This window comes from Echiichthys vipera, assembly GCF_963691815.1.
Source record: "Echiichthys vipera genome assembly, chromosome: 11".
NCBI classification, from domain to species: Eukaryota; Metazoa; Chordata; class Actinopteri; order Perciformes; family Trachinidae; genus Echiichthys; species Echiichthys vipera.
The window spans coordinates 23,303,287-23,320,559 of NC_139836.1; the positions used below are offsets into that span (position 1 = coordinate 23,303,287).

A 17,273-nucleotide genomic window follows, 5' to 3' on the forward strand; every position below is an offset into this window, starting at 1 on the left:
TGTTTGCTGTTATATATATATTTACATGTTTTTAGGGGAAATCACTATCTGAAGGATGTAGATTAAGCAGACTTGGGGATAGAGGATATAGCAAAATGTGCACTATACATCTCATTACTGTACATAACATAACAGATAATAAATACAAACATTTATCTGTGACTTTCAGAGTAATTCTATATTATAACCTTGAGAAAAACAAGTTAACTCTGTTTCTAAATACACTTCCCTTCTCTCTTTGACATTGTAGCTCAGAAAAATCCTGTTTACAGTTGTCACAAGCCAATCGGTCACAGCCCACCAGATTGGACACATATGCAGAACGTTCCTCACATCCTCCCAAGCCCTCAGACAGGAAGCTAGAGTCAGAGTCACTTCCTGCTGTGTCATTAACCATCCAGCTTCTCGGGCTGGATTCAGAGGAAGTTTTCTCCTGCTGAGTCAGTAGATAAATACAGATTTACCACAGTGACTTTATGACTTTTCTGTGTTTGGGCAGTGTCACCATTTACTGTTACTGGAGGTGTTTCATAGCTGGTTTGTAAAGCTGAACTGATCTCACTAGAGAGGAGGCAGGAATGTTTTATTACAACAGCAGTGAAAGTATGATAGTATGTCATTTGCAGTTCAGTGAAACCTGATCTATCTCAGAGCTGCATAGTACTAGGAGGGGTGAAAGGGGGGAATGGGAGTGGGAGTGGGAGAAAGAAAGAGATGGGAAAGAAAAAACAGTCATGGAAAGACCTGCATTGTCATGCTTAGGCCTTTAGTCTTGGCTGTGCAAGACACCAGGATCAGCTGATTCAACTGTCGGAAGCATGCATGCTGGGTCCACACATTAATATGAAACGTGCATGAAACCCTGAAAAAAAATCATCTGATTAACATCTAAGCAAGAGTTGGGATTTCCACTTGAGCAGTAAACATTAGCTGATTAATCTATTTTAATTACATTTACATTACATTCATTAAGCTTTTACACTTTTATCCAAAGTAATCAATAAGTGCAATGGACCATGAAAATACAACCCCAAAAAAAGGGTAACACACATCAAAATTATATTTTTTTATCAAATAGTCGATTGACAAAAAAGTTAATTAGAACCTAATGATAAAAAAATAAATAAAATTGTTTAAATTTAGTAATTTTTCATGTTAAATGCCTCATTGTTCCAGCTTCTCAGATGTGAGTATTTGCTGTTATCTTTGGGGTTTGGACAAAATAAGCTCTTTGAAAATAAAACTGTGGAAATCTTTTGAAACTATTATTGCCATTTTTCACTTTTTTCTATCTTACAGACGGAACAATTAACTGAGGATATAATTGGCAGACTAATCGTCAAAAAATATATATTGTTAGTTGTAATCCTTATTTCAACATGGAAGCACAGACGCTGCCATGTGCGACGCAACTATGACGCAGCTTTATCAGATGCATTTTTTGTGGTGTTATCTTCTTTATTGTTACATTTTACATTTCTGTCTTGCCTTTTCCTTCCCCTTGCAGACCTTTGTAAACGATGTCCGAATCCAGGAGCAGATGTACATCACTCTGAAGTTAGAGGACAAGCTTAGGTTTGGATATGATATCCTTTCACTTTTAACCTCTTCAGCCCTCACACACATAGAGTAATGGTTGTAATGTGTGTGCATGTATAATAATTGTGCTGTTGTGGCCAGTATTTCCTTAACCCGTCTGTCTCACATACCAACTTGTTCACGGTGGTGAGAGGAGAGCTCACTGTGCCTGAGGAAGCTCTAAAGGTAAGAACATACACCCGGACAACCTGTGCCCTCGCACAATGTCAAGTATCAGTGTTCACCATGATACAAAGTTATATTATACTACTTAAATCTCTGTTTTTTCTTTTCTTCCCCTTCCTTAAGCATGAAAAGTTCACAAGCGGCCTCCAGCTCAGCAAGAAGCCGTCCAACAATGAAACCACTACCACCACGACCACAAGCAAGTCCCCCGCTAAGACCCCAACAAAGGCGCTCAAGTCCCCCGGTGGCAGCACTTCAAGGCCTGGGGAGAGTAGAGCAGCAGACGGGGTCACTTCCTCCAAAGAGCCACCAGCTAAACCTGTGGACAGTCACAAAGCAGAGGAGAGGATAGCAGGTGAGAAACTGATTACAGAGTACATTATGACAGTATAAGAAACTATTTTTTGTATCTCTTGTGCATTTGTTGTATTCATTTGGTGGACTGTTTACTCTCTTTCTTCAGGGTTAGATGTTTTGACTGCTATCATAAGGCCAGTCGTTTGTAATTTTACTTTTAAATATACAACGAATACAAAAATGTAAAATGTTTCAAATCCATTAATCCATAAAAAATAGGCTTAGGGTCAGACATCACTCTGCTACTCTGTATAATGGCTTTATGCGTATACAATTGGCTATGTAAATGTATTTTACACATTATACTGATACTCTGTAAAAAAGATGTCACAGTTCCAACATCAATTCACACAATTTGGGAGAACAGGTCTGTTCTGCATTCATATTCAGGTGCAGACATTTCACATCAAATTATAAATTACATCACATATCACACAATATGTGTATAAGCATTTTAGGATGAATTTCTACACTAAAAAAAACACACTTTTAGTCATAATATGATAAAATTAGATGTTGTGGGGTTCTATCTTAGACCAGTAGGGGGTAGAAATGGTCACCAAGGAAAGGGATTCAACCACCACCAACATGCAGCCTCTCTGTTTCAACATAAAGGCAGGTTAGGTTTGAGGGTGTTCCTAATAACTGATCACTGACCAGCCTTGGGTGCTAGCAGGGGTCCTGCTTAAGCTCCAGATGTTGAAACAAGGCCACATGGGGCTTGTGATATTTCACAGATTAAACAGTAAGAGGGTCAGCCTGCCTGCATAATGCAAACCCATATGCCAGCACTACTTTTCTTAAAATGCACTAACTTTCATAGGCATGCATGCATGTACACTTGCACCAAAAAACTGGCACACATGCACATATGGTGGTTCATGTGTTGCATCTGCTACTAATGTTTTTAATGACACCCTCTCTGTGCTTCTGGGGATGTAATTCCACAGTGTTACTACTGTAATACCAGGCCTCACCCAGAGATTATGCCTACAGAGTACATAGTGAGCATACATTCAGAAGCTTTTATATAGAATGCCCCTTTTTACTGCATGCAATTTGGCACATAGCCTCTATAATTATCTGCATATACTGTGATTAAACTCAGGATATCGGGTACTTAAAGGAAAAGAGGGTAAAGGAAGAAGACAGAGCAAGAAGAAGTTAACACATGAGGAGAGTCTTCCTCTGGTACAGTGGTGTAAGCTGCTACATCGCTGATTCAAATCCGGTCGGAGACCTTTGTTGCGTGTCTTTCCCCTCTCTTTCAACTATGTTTCCTGTCACTTTTCTACTGTGCTACCCAAGCTACAGCAGGATGCTCATCCCTGTCAGCTTTCATTCTAATGGGGACGGAGAGGCAGACAGAAAGTCCCTCTTTCATTTGAGCTGCGTGTGTTTTTGAGAGAGGAAGAGCATGATAAAGAGTGTGCACGTGTGTGTGTCCATCCTGCTGGCTAAAGTTGTGAAAATAGGTCAGTGGTGCAAGACTCGACCAGAGGGGAATTAATGCACCAACACACACATACACAGCGAGCAGCTGGGTTCACTTTGTGACATCCTGATACAATGAACAGCTTATGTCGACAGTACCAGTGTATGCAAAGTACATAATAAACATGCTAAATATGACAGGCCGGAGTTGAAGCTTCATTAAAATGTGCGCAGGCTTTGTTAAAATGTGTCTGCATCTGTGCGTCTGTTTCAGGGGATGTTACAGCGCTGCCTCGTGGGACCCCCCTGTATGGCCAGCCATCTTGGTGGGGGGATGGGGATGCAGATGATGAGAACTCCTTCAAACAGGAAACCAAGTCATCCAACAAAAAACATGACAGCTCCATTTCAGGTAGGAGGTATTCCCATTTTAGACTTTAGACTCTAGACAGCTCCTCATCACGTTTATCAAACATGCAGTGCAGAAAACCTTATATACAGTGGTTTACATGTTTGAAGTGGACATACATCACATTGCCAAAACATCGGTGGTGTACATGGAAGAAAGCTGGTTCATCAGCCTGCGAATTTGTGACATTTTACCAAAGATGCTAGAATAGTTTTGACTTGGTGTAAAGGTTGTAAATTTCTTTTTCTTTTTCTTTTAGAACAAGAGTTTGCACATGAAGTACAAAGTTAATTGCTGTAAAGAGTTAAACGTTTCAAAATTTCAATTACACAGTTTCTTTCTAAACAATTTTGTGTATTTTGTCTTACACGACAATGGCCAAACACAGATTTGTTTGGTGTAATGCTAAAGTCCTAAATGTTGTTGTATCCATGCATGATGTGATGGATCTTTAAAAATAGTACGTATAACATTTCCACTATATCTGCTGTATTTTGTGTGGAGAGTAACCATGTCTTTGTATATCATCTTACTGTATGCTACAGACAGTATGCTATTTGATATCTTACAAATGGAATGCAATGCTAAATTGCATCTTGCAGTGTAGATCATTTTATCTCAGTAGGGAAAAAGTAGCATGATGTCCTCAGTTTATTTGCTCTGTGTAGAAGGGGTAATGACCAGTCAGACTGTGTTTGTGTGTAACAATGTACATCCAAGTGCGCACAAAGGCCTTTTTCAGAGCCCGTTTGTATGTCTGTTTGCCTACAGTATGTGCGTGTGTAGTGACCGTTGGACTGGGGGGGGGATCCCGTTAACTGGTGCTGGATAGTCAGAGTAACAGGATTAGAGGCTACACACCAATGGTGAAACAGCTCAGCGCTACAAAATCCCTCTGTGCCAGGCTGGTTTAGTGTGGCTAGTGCAGTCAGAAGCCGTGGGGGGAAGGTTAATCATACACAAACATTGGAGCAGACTGAAGCATCCTCACATCTGGATGGATAGTCTGGGAGCGTCTTCACAAGCCTAAAAAAGGAATCCTTTGTCTTTTCAGCTCTTTTGAGAATCACTTAGAAATAATTTCTGTTAAACCGTGCACATTTTTTTGCAGTGGATTCTGCTGTTAGAATAAGATTAGAAAAGACTGTCAATTTGGAGTAAATCTATTCAAGTGTGGCAGAGTAATTTGAAACCCTAAAAGCTCTCCAAAAAATCAGACGAATGGGATTGGCTACTTCAGTCATGGAAGAGGGTGAGTGGAAGGCAATTTGCCATTTTGGAGCGTTGACTTTGTGACTTTTCGAGTGCAGAATGGATGTTGTGCTGTTGGATTTGTTGTGCTCCCCAGGGGGTGTTGCACAATGTATTTATGTAGGTTACATGGATCACAGCATCAAAAGAAGATCTTATCGGTGTATGTGTCTTTAAAAAAGTCTGCATCAGCTCTAATAAACTGTTAACATAGATACGGTAGTTAAGGGGAAGTGAAAGGGGGGTTATGAACAGGAACCAATTTTGTTTGAGTGTGTTTTTTGGTGCATGTATGTGAATGCCAGTTAAGTTTAGTGTGTGTCCTTTTCTCCTTCCCAGTGAATAGGCTGTGTTGTCAGAGCCCCCTACCCCCTTCCTTGTGTATTGTCACTCAAGCCGATTGGGTTACGCCATTGCAGCAGCTCCCCCATTCCTCCCAACACACACAAACACACTCATGCACGCGGCGTTCACACAGACAACTCTCTGCAGCGATCATTAGCTAACCACTCTCTCATTCTCCAGTAAGTATTGCTCTCCATTCATCCATCCATATACTTTGGCTAATGGAGCTGGTAAAGGGCTTTCAATTTGAATCAACCTTTCATTAGCGGGACCTGCTCTATTACCTGTGGCTCTTTTGAGAACTATTTGATCAGTTAACTCTTTTCAGCTCTTAGTAATAATTATGATTTAAATCAAAATTACCTAGTAGGGAGGTGCCTTTTGAGAGTGTGTTGAATGCACAGGGTGTCGTTAATCTATAAGGTTGTCTCTGTTGTTAGTTTTAATGTTTGTATGAATTAGACGTTAATGGAAAACATTAAAGCTGATTCTATAAAGTCTAGGGTTTGCATGTTTATGATAAGCCACAACAAAATAAATCCTGCAGCACTAGTATAAACTGTGCTCTTCACATAAAACTAAACTCATTCATGAAACTTCACAGAAACTACTAGGTGCTTCCCTGACAAGTCATGTGATTTCTGGTGACATCAGTGGAAGCTCTGATAGTATTCACACTTATTAGCACGTATTACATGTGCTAGATACAGGAAGTTTAGTCAGCTCTTCATATTTTCGAGAAAGGAGCGAACTGAGGTACGGTAATTACTGTTGTTCTGTCTCTTTTACATGCCAGTCTTGTTTGCATGGTATTACATTCTCAGTTAAGTCGCTGGATCTTAAGCATCATTCAACATATTTGATCTCAAGATCCTAATATTTGCACTCAGTTTAAATCCATGTTGTAAATCTTCCCAAACTTGCAGAGCGGCTTATGCTGGCGACCACAGATTTAGTTTCAAAGATCCAAAGAAGAAGAAGAGAGTCCAAAGAAATATTTTAGTGCTTCAGTTTTGTTGATGAAGTGGAAAATAAGCCTTTTTTAATTCAGAGATTCTGTTTCTGGGAAGATCCTGACATGTCGCATGAGTCCTGGACATATTTATAGAATTTGTTATTTATAAGGAATTCACTCCATATTTTTACGAGTTTTCTTATTGCCATATGTTCCTACATTTGCTTTCCAACGTGAAGCAGATGGCCCCTCTACTTTCTGAAAGTATAATTCATCATATTCAGATCCCACAGAGGCTCTGTTTGTTAATGTGAACAGATGAGAAAATAAGTGCTCCATATTGTAAATGCCCCAAAGAGCTGTAGCAGCACTTCTTGTCCTGCGTGACTGACATGACTTGCTTGTGTTTGTCTAACTGAGAGACAGAGTGAAACAGATAGACGGTCTGAGTGTAAGCGCATGTTTTGTAGTATTTGTAGTTTAGCATCCTCACCCAGAAGGCGACAGTAATTCTGATAAATGGCGAGACCTGCTGATAGGAGGGTCATGATTGAATTTGTCCATTGTGGGCCAGGCTTGACCTTTCACTTTCGACTTATGATAATGAATCCTAGTATTCATCTCTCACTGTGACATCGAAGCGCTGGGATGTTATGTTATTAAACTAATAAAAGCTCTAGATTTAGAAGCTGTGACCGACTGGAGCTGCGTCCTCTCCTCTACGATATCAGTGAAGATGAAGATTTCTTTTACCTTTCTTTAAGTCTACAAGTTCTAGAAATATCGCTCATGAACATCCAAATTTAAATCTTTAATATTAGTAACATCATTTTGTGTTTTTTTACCAATAGACAGCAAAGAGGTGCGTCGAGGGGAGAAAGCTAAAGAGGACGGCCTTCATGCGTCTGGTGCCAACGATTCCAGTTACTTTGAGATGCCTACTAAGGAGGGTCACATAGCCAATAACGGTATCCATGAGATTCCCACCAAGGACACAGAGGGCACCGCCACTCCCACCGCTGCAGGTGAAGCTTACATTTATTCTGATTTATGATAAATAAAAGGAGTCTCTTTAAAGGGAAGGTTATTGTGTCTGTGTGAAAATTAAGACATTTGTAGTTCACAGTTACAGCTAGTACACCACTAGCACAATAATTACACTGTAAATATACAAATTGTAATATGTCTTAAATGAATGTACACATTTGATCTCATCAAGTCGGCCTCTGTGAGAAATGTGCCGTCCTTTATGGCATAAAGAGACATTCATTTACAACAGAAAACAGGAAGTGGCCGCTGATTGTCGAGCACAAACAGATCTGCAACAGAAGCCATCCGCTGATTTGATCATATCTAGATAAATATCCAAGTACTGTATATTTCCATAAATTCATTATACCAAGAAGTCACAGTCATCCTTTTAGAAAGTGCTTCACCAAGCAGCACTTTATTAAATAGTACTTATTGACTGACACAGTACCACGTCTGCTCCACAGCTCAAGGTCACGCCTCCTTCACTATAGAGTTTGACAACACTTCTCCAGGGAAAGTCACCATTAAAGACCATGTGTCAAAGTTCACACCGGACCACCACAAATCTCGCTCCAAGAAGAGCGGAACAGGAAGTGGAGGAGCTGGAGGGAGGGACTTGAGCACTCTGCAAGCCGCCATGATGGCATCGGAGAGCAAGGTGGCTGATTGGCTGGCCCAGAACGACCCCACTCTGGTGCGCAGCGAGTCAACGGAAGACGACAGCAAGAGCATCAAGAGTGACGTGCCGGTCCATCTCAAAAGGCTCAAAGGTGGAGGTTGTTTTCTGTTAACATTTTGTTGTGTGTGACTAGTATAAATGTTTTTCTTGTACCCTTTTCTCGATCATTTCTTATTTCCTCCTTTCTCTCACAAAAGATTCGTATTCACACTGAATTGCCGTTTGTCTCTTCCTAAACTATGTGAAGACTGTTATTCTTTGTTAGGGGCAGGGGTTGTTGGCAGTGGTAACCAAGCCAGAGGATTAGCAGCTAGCAGACAGAAACATTTAAACCCCTATCCACTGCTCTGACCAATGACAAGGCTTAGCATGAGCACTTTTGCAGCTGGTGTGATTGCATAGTGAGATGCTCTCTAATTTCTTTTGCATTGTCAGTGTGGATATCTAAATTTTCCCTGTGTACCACAGTGAGCTTGTTGCTATGTGGTAATGTGTACGGTTTAAGATTGCTGTGACTGTAAATTGCATGCTTCTCTATGTTTCTTTGTTCCCCTTACCTGCAAGCAGCCAACTGCTGAGTAGGCTCCTGCTGCCAGGGGTTTGTGAGAATGAGACAGACTAGGTGAGACTATGCTAGGCTTTGTGTGTCCAGTAAAGAGAGTTAAGGTCGATGCTAAGCTAGGCTATGGTAGGCTACATGCTGGTCATGATTTAATTAAATGGAGGCCAATTTATGATGTTGACATGTGTGGGGGATGGACCAGCAGGCAGGAGCTGATGGAAATGGAAATCTGTGAAGCAGGAGTGGAAGGCAGGGAAGCTAATTCATTAGATGGAGTAAGTGATACATGTGTGTCAACTGGCTGACAGAATGGCTCACCTGATGGATGATTATGTTGCTAACTGACTGTCTGACTGACTTTGGCACTGCAGTTTTTCAAATTGGAGATGTGACTTATTGATACTTGATGAGCTGGCTCTTGGTATTTCAGTACCTGAAGGAAGAGAAGGAAATCAGTCAGAAGCAGGGAGGTGATTGTGATATGACTTAGGGAGGAAAACAATGGGGAAAGATGGGTGGAGTGAGGATGAGAAGAGGGAGGGAGAGGACAAATAGGGATGGATAGATGGTGGAGGATAAATGGAGAGCTGTCTATTGATGCCTGCTGTGGATATGTGAGGTGTGCAAAATCAGGTACCGTGAGAAAGCCGTGAGTACCTCCCTGTTACGCTGAGAGCAGTATTTGCAGCAATAACGGCAAAGGTGATTGGACAAAGAAAGGCAGGAAAGACAGGGAGTGAGAGGCTTGTTGCCTGGACTGCAGAGGAAGCAGAAAGGGAGGCAGCAATAGGAAGAAAGAGCAGTTTTTGGTAGATAGTTGTTATAGTAACAGTGATCAAATGATGGCAGAGAAAGAGACAATACAATAGAATTTACAAGTAGCAAAAACTAGCAGCGAACATCTCTTTGTGTCTTTGTGTGAGGCTGCAGGAGCGTGTGTGAGAAATGCATTTCAATGCTGACGGAGGACGTGTGTGAAGCATGTGCTCCTCGCATGTGGATTTGAGTGGCTGTGTCGAGGCTGTGTTTGCTGCATGTGTGTGTTTGAGACATGCTCAGCAATGATCTGCAGACGAGCAGTGTAGCATGTGAGGGGAGGCATGTGTGATGTTGCTAAGGGTGTGTCGTAGAGGTACTAGGCAGAGAGAGAGGCAGAGGTATGGTGAAGAAATTGAGAGGAGACAACTGAGCCAAAGCTTTTGATTTCTAAGCATCAAGGTGAGTGTTTCTCTTCTGGCTGTAAGGAGCAATGTAGAGGATACATCTTTATACTGTCTGTTATTGCTATGAACGTGGGAATATAAACTGTTGTGTACAAACCTGTGCATTTTCCTTGCCAATAAGATGTGATTCTGATCGGTGTGAGTCTAAAAATGTGTGACCTTTAATGTAATCGAGATTGCAAGATTATTTTTTGCAATTATGATTCATGAAGAGATCTTCCTGTGCATAATGCTTAATTCACAGTAGTAGCAAAAGCATAACAGATACTTCAATTTCAATATTGTGAATGTATATTGTACAGTATTGTATGCTCTTGCAATTCTAAGTATGTTTTGGGTTGCATGTTTTCTTGTCTGTGGCTGTGCCTGCATGTAAAGTAAGTGCATCCTTGTGTCAGATGCTCAGTGTGTGTGTGTGTGCGTATGTGTGTGTGTGTGTGTGTGCGTGTGCATGTGCGTGCAGCCCATGGTGGAGACAGAGTCCAGCTCGCCTGTGAGTCATGACGGGGCAAGCGGGGCAGAGCTCTGGACTCTCACAGATACCTCTGTTCTCCTCTGGCCCTGCAAACGGCTTCTTTGTCTGGGGCACACAGCATGAAAGTCCTGCCTCTGTGTCCGTTTATCATCTGATCTGCTCAAAGTTTCTCCAACGCTGCTTTCCTCTCTCATTTCATTCATGCTGAGTAAATTTTTTATGAAATGTATGCTTTACTAAATGTCAAAGAGTGATCAAAGACAGGAAAGATGGAGGAGGTGGATGGTGTAATGTAACAAAAGAGCTGCACATTCAGAAATATGCCTAAGGCCCCAGAGCTATTGTGATACCACAATGTAGAAACAGTACTGTATGGAGTACTCCAGCAATTTTATTTTGTACTTTGATAAAGTTGGTTCATTTGTAAGAGACAGATCAAAAAAAGAAGCAGAGCTATACTGTATATGCAACTCTATACCGTATTTTATTAGACTGTCCCTGGCTTCAAAACTCAACACATCCAATTTGTAACACATTCTTTCTGTTATAAATGTTTCCACGGCTGAATTGAGCCAAGCCTCTGTGACATCCCAATGACATCTCTTCCAAAGCCTCAGAGGACATTAACGGCTTTCAAGGGTTGGGCAGTACGAACCGTGACGAGTAACCCGATCCTTGTGTATAAAGTAGGTGGAGTGCCCCCTGATTCAGCACCTTTGTCGACAGGGTCAGTGTTGCACTGTGCATTATCTAAACAATTATCCATAACTTTCATACAGTACTATCCCTAATATGACCTTCAGTGCAGATCACAGTAAAGAAAAGTTTAGAAAGAAAGTCAGCATCAGATTGAAACAGAGTCACTGTGTGAGGACAGTCACCAGGCAGACCACTATAGTCCACAAACACACGGAGGAACTTTGTCCTCTTTGCTCATGGAGGGCAGTGCACCTTAAGTACCTGACTTATCTCTTGAAAACTGATGTTATTGATGATTTTTGTTGTTGTTTTTTTTTAACATTTATTAGTTGGTAAAAGGCACGAGAACAAATTATAGTTCTGTATTTGCATTTGCCAGGATCCAGACCTGTGTGATGAGTTATCAAAGTGGTGAAAGTGTTTTCTGACGGTCATCCACAACAACAGTCATGTGGTGTAATTCCCCCCCTCTCTCTGGTACCCTGACTGACTGTTGACTCGTTAACTGACTGGTTGATTGATTGTGTGGGTGGCTGTAAACGCTAGTGGCGACATTCCCACTCGCGCTCTCTCTCTCTCTCTGTCTCTTTGGCTTTTTTTTCTCCCACTTCCGCTCTCCCATCCACCCTCCTCTTTTCCCCTTTCTCCCATCCTCCTTCCCAGTTCAGTCTCCCCTTTTCTTTCCTACTCTACTCCCACCTTCCCTCCTCCTCCATCCCTGAAGCCCTCTCTCTATCCCCCCTCCCCACATGCACACACACACACACACACACACACACACACTCATCCAGCTTCCTACTCTGCCTCCCCCTCCATGTTCTTCTCCTCCCCCCTCCCCCTTGCCGCTCTCTCTCACTGGCAGTAGGCAGGGCCAGTAACCGTGTGGGTGGCATGCCTGGATTAGCGTGGCACACTGTCTGCCTTCGCACAAAAAAGAGAGGACACGCTGTTTTGACCCGGGCTGATCAAAATGTAGAAATAGCTGTAATGTGGTAGGTAAACCAGGCATTGTGAACTTAAGATCTGAGTGGTTGGATTCAGGCCACAGCTGAAAGTTCATAGTTCATTAGGGCTCTAATGGTTAGCAAACATTTGTTTCTCATTGTGGTATCCAATTTGGAAGTGCTTTCGGAAGGATGTGGTTCTGTGCTGAGATCCATGTGGGACTTTTTCTTCTTCTTCTGTTTCTTTGCTAATTGAAGTAGATATCTGAACATTGACACACATTGCACAATAGTATTGTATTTTTTTGGATGCACAACAGCTGCTGTGTGTTGCTATGTTACCGTTGTGTACACATGTGATGATATGGATTTAAGAATGTTAGTCAACTTAATATCCATAATATTTATGGTAATATCCTGCAGATTTTCACTAATGGCACTAGGTTACAGTATAAGACAGGTTTGTAAATACATAAATAGTTTGATTTTATTTCCCTACCAGGTAAGCAAACAGATCCATGTCGTTGTACTGTAAATAGTAAATATTTAATGAGTTATACAGTGTCACATGGAATATTGTCATGGAAAACTAGTATATTCTTACCACCAAATAGTAATGACTCAACTGTGTTCTCTCTTATTTTGTGCCCTGATAGGCAGCAAGCATGAGGACGGCACCCAGAGTGACTCAGAGAACGGAGTGGGCCTACGTTTTGCCAACCGCCGCCACGCCCTCGAGGAACGCCTAAAAGCAGCACACGGCCACGTGGGAGCAGGAGGAGGGAACGTAACCGTGAGCGGGTCCAGGACAAGTGGCAGCCGCACTGCCTTCATGATCGAGTTCTACGATGAGGAAAACCATCGCAAGCGCCGGTCGTATTCATTTTCCCAGACTGCGCCCCTGCAGGGGATAGGAGCTGGCGGGGAGGGACTGTTTCCTCAGCCTCCCTCTCACCCCAAGGTGTTCAGCATTTCCACTTCTGCCACTACAGCCTCAGACTCAGGTAATGAAATGGTTTCATTGAGTTCAATATTTATTCTATGATAGTCTTTCTTTAAAACAGCTTTGTTTGCTTGCTAAAGAAAATGTTCAAAGTTAAAATCAGATAGACAGAAATCAGTTACTACAGCAAATTTTTGCAAATAGCTTTATTCCTCTTTACTTTGTTACCTGTAGGTAAGGTCCCAGCTCCAATACCCGCTACAGTGACTGCAGGTGCCCCTACGGCTGCCCGTGTCCTTCTCAAGCAGAGGTCAGAGGACCCGAGTATCGGTCGAAGCTCAATCAGTACCGGGCTGGCGACCGGCAGCCCCACCAGTCCCAGTGAGGACACCTCTGTCGTGGGGAGGGGAGGGGGAACTGCCAGAGGTGAGGCAGAGGACGACCACAGCGATAAGGGGACCTACACTATCGAACTGGAGAACAGAAATGCAGAGGAAGAGGAGGCCAGGCGCATGATAGACAAGGTAGGCAATTTCTAATTTCGGTCTCCTCTACCATCACATGGTTGTCTACCTCAACCATCACAATCATTTCTTAATCTTATTACCAGCATGTGGAGATACATTTGAAATCTTACTGAAATTAACTGAAAATTGTGATTTTTTAAAATTACTTTTTGCAGTTAAGACAATAGACTACAGTTGAGAGGATTGTTTCTTTGTGCTACAAAGTGGACATTTTATAAAGAAATTGTGTCATAAACTCCACCACCAAAGCAATTTGCTGACACTGTCTGCTCTGAATAATTGTGCAACAAAATACAATTCCCTGTGAAGCTCATTCCCAGAAATGTGAACTACACAACACTGCAGTAATGTACTGTACCCTTGTGGCAACAGCTCTGTTTTCTGTCGCAATGTTACAGTTATATGTCATGATGTGGATGTAAGACTGTTTCCTAATTTCACATTAATTTAGTCACACGTTGTGTATTTTCTGTTTTGCGCTGCTTCATGTAGTCTAGATAATTAACTACAGGCGACTAGATTGTAAACTGAATGGAGCTGGGTCATTTTTGTCTGATTTGTAATTTGTAAGACGTTGCCATCACTTGTGGTCATTAAATACAATCATCTGAAAAGCCACTATAGTTTGCTACAAACTGAGGGAGATTTTCTATTCATGTTAAGAAAAAAACAGAAACATAATGCCACTCCCATTGCATCACATGCCCAGAGAAGAGCTTTGGAGATTAAGAAAAAATATTGGGTCTAATACAGTGAGTTTGTAAGCTCAAGTGGAGGTTATTTAGATAACTATTATTTCTAGTAGGATCAATCTAAACACCCCAGAAAGCATAATAATCTTATTTTGTGCCTTCTTTGCTTATTTGTGACTGTATAAGTAGCAAGTAGAATGACACTAGCAACATTGAAACTCTGCAGTAACTCTAAAGAGAAGAACTTAACCAAGCACAAACAGACCAGAGCAAGGTTAATCGTCTCTTTATCGCCTGCTGCGTTGGCACTTTCAGGGTTAGGACGTCCTTTGAGACTGGTTTGTGTTGATGCCGCTAAAACAAAGCTCTCACCTCCCAGCGGCTCCGCTTGACCACCGCTCCATCCTCTCTGTCCCATTGGTAAACCTAATGCTTCTGTAATAGCCCGTTGAGCTCTGCTCCATCAAGCACTGCCCAGTTTTATTAAACGATGCTCTGGGGAGCCTGAAAAACCATCATCTGTTTCTTACTGTCGCCCCTGTCCGGTGGCACAGCAGTCTTTTCATGGTCACAGAATACATGTCTGAAAAGAGGCAAAGCAACACACTTAGATGAGAGGGATGGTTTAAATGTTAGTTTCAGGGTGTGAAACTAAAAACAGCTGGAGAGCTAACATTTCTTTTGAGCATCATTTCGTGTAAAGAAGGAAGTAAAATACTTTCTTTAAATAGGTAAAAACAAAAGCAAGATTGTGAAACCAGACCAGACAGAGGTTCACTGGCTTCTACTTAATACCAGACCTACCAGATTCAGAAGTTGGGACTTATTTTTAGGAAGTCAAAGCCCCTGAACACCCACACCGGTGTTTTTTTAAGTTATTCTGGCTGATTAGACCTCTGCTTGGGTTGAAGGTGGGCAGGGCTTTGATGAGAATTTGATGGGAATTTATGAGGTCATAAATGTCCATCTACCACTAAGAATGATAAAGGTGTACTTTGTCCCGCCTTAACAGGTGAAACAAAGCTCACAGGAGACTCAGGGTGATGTCAATCAGTCACAGTAGACACACCTACACAGTCCTGAGAAAAGGTCTAATCAACCAGATTAACTGAAAACACCTGTGTGGGTGTTCAGGGGCTTTAAATTGTTGCCAATAAAGGTTTATGACATAGACATAGTTCAAACTTTACTAAATGACATGGCACATGTCTCTTTAAGTGTATACAGGTGTTATCTTAGGAAACGCAGTGATTATAATTAGTGGGGTGTATTTCTAGTCAGTGTTAGCCGGAGTGTGTTACATTGAAAAGTGGAAGTGTTGTTATGCTAATTCCTGTAATTAACTGACACACTAATTGGCACACTGCTCACAGTCTGTTCGCTTGCATTCATTCTCCCTTTTCCAAATGACGTGTGTGTGTGTGTGTGTGTGTGTGTGTGTGTGTGTGTGTGTGTGTGTGTGTGTGTGTGTGTGTGTGTGTGTGTGTGTGTGTGTGTGTGTGTGTGTGAGTGTGATTTCTGTTGGCTGTCATGGTAACCAACTATCAAGTGCAGATCAGTGCTTTAATTCGACAGAATCTTCTTCTGTCTGTTCCGTTCACTTTTGTTTATCAAGAATAATATTAGCATAGTGTTGTATGTATCATGAGGGTATTTAATTATCATTACAAAGTGGGCTACAGTACTTACATCCTGGATGCGTACAGAATAAAGACTGATTGGAATGTATGACGAATTCATACATACATAATGCAATTTGCTTTTGAATTATACTTCAGCAAAATGTCCATATTTTGCCACATTGTCAGCTTTTGTTCCCCCCTGTTTATTCGAATATTTGTAGGTGTTTGGTGTGCAGCAGAACCAGGACTCTGACTCTGTTCTGTCAGACCTGAAGGGAGAAGGAAAAGGAAAGGAGACAGGAGAGACGGGGAAAGAGGTAAAACACTGTACTTCTAGTGTAAATGTCTTTTTTTTTTTTGTTCCTGTCTTTATGTACATCTGTCTTTAGTATACATCTGGTTCTCCTTTGTTGTCTCTTTCTGTCTGCTCTTCTCTACCTCTCATATTACTATTATATTGATATTCCCCATTTTGATTTGGTAAATCCCATTGTAAAACCCTGACCCCCAGTTGTATCTCTCAGACCAGTGTAGTATAACAGAGTCGTGGCTGAGACTGAGAATCGTGGCTGGGTTTCATAATGTGAGTCACCGTAACTCCCATCGCTTGACCTCTCTACTCCCCTAGCCTGATCACAGGAGTAGACTAATCCACCCAGAGACTGACCTAGATCATACTAAGATGTGGAGAGACATGCCTGGTCCTCCAGGCAATTTCTTATTATGGGAGGAGACAGTGTGTATGAGCATTTTCGATCAAGTCTTTTATGCCATTTAGGTAGAAGTGTTAAGAACACAAGGAGCCATTTTTCAGCTTTTCTTAAAACGTTCTTGTAAGATGGTGATGGTGTTGGTGTTGGTGTGTCAGATTTAGGCTTACAAGCTTCCTAGAATCAAACATATGTTATTTCCGAGTAAAATAGAAATACTGGAACTTCAGCAAACTAAATGATTTCTATCATCTTGTATTGCATTTCAGATGAACACATAAGAGCTAATCTCACTCATGATCTGCTCCGTATATTTTGGGTCACCATTAACTGACTGAACTGCTCTTTTTTCTCACTCCTGTGTCCTACTCTCTTGTCACCCCAACCCCCTCATGTGTCCCCTCAGGCTCTTCCTGGGGACTCAAGTTGGGTCTCCGAGTGGGCCAGTCTAGCTGCCAATCACACCAGGACAGACCCAGAGGGCTCAGGAGCAGAAACAGCCGCCTTCCTCCACAAAGAGAGAGGTACACGGACACTTGACTCTCAGAGAATAAATAGGCCCTAATTGAATGTTGCGCTGGAGTAAATTCTGAGTTTTTAATTAGAATACATTTGCCTTAAAAGCATGTACACTATAAGGCAGCACTTGT

At 41.8% G+C, this 17,273-nt stretch overlaps 1 protein-coding gene across 7 annotated transcripts in view; it reads left to right on the plus strand.

Moving 5' to 3' along the window:
• cep170aa (centrosomal protein 170Aa) overlaps positions 1-17,273 on the plus strand; it is a 42,056-nt gene that overhangs the window by 17,163 nt on the left and 7,620 nt on the right. For all 7 annotated transcript variants that reach the window (XM_083922532.1, XM_083922535.1, XM_083922533.1 and 4 more), the window contains exons 5-14: positions 1,508-1,586; positions 1,706-1,764; positions 1,888-2,119; positions 3,830-3,967; positions 7,367-7,540; positions 8,012-8,317; positions 12,786-13,133; positions 13,307-13,596; positions 16,135-16,230; positions 17,030-17,147. In XM_083922532.1, the coding sequence (XP_083778658.1) occupies positions 1,508-1,586; positions 1,706-1,764; positions 1,888-2,119; positions 3,830-3,967; positions 7,367-7,540; positions 8,012-8,317; positions 12,786-13,133; positions 13,307-13,596; positions 16,135-16,230; positions 17,030-17,147 (1,840 nt within the window). The remainder of the gene's footprint in view (positions 1-1,507; positions 1,587-1,705; positions 1,765-1,887; positions 2,120-3,829; positions 3,968-7,366; positions 7,541-8,011; positions 8,318-12,785; positions 13,134-13,306; positions 13,597-16,134; positions 16,231-17,029; positions 17,148-17,273) is intronic.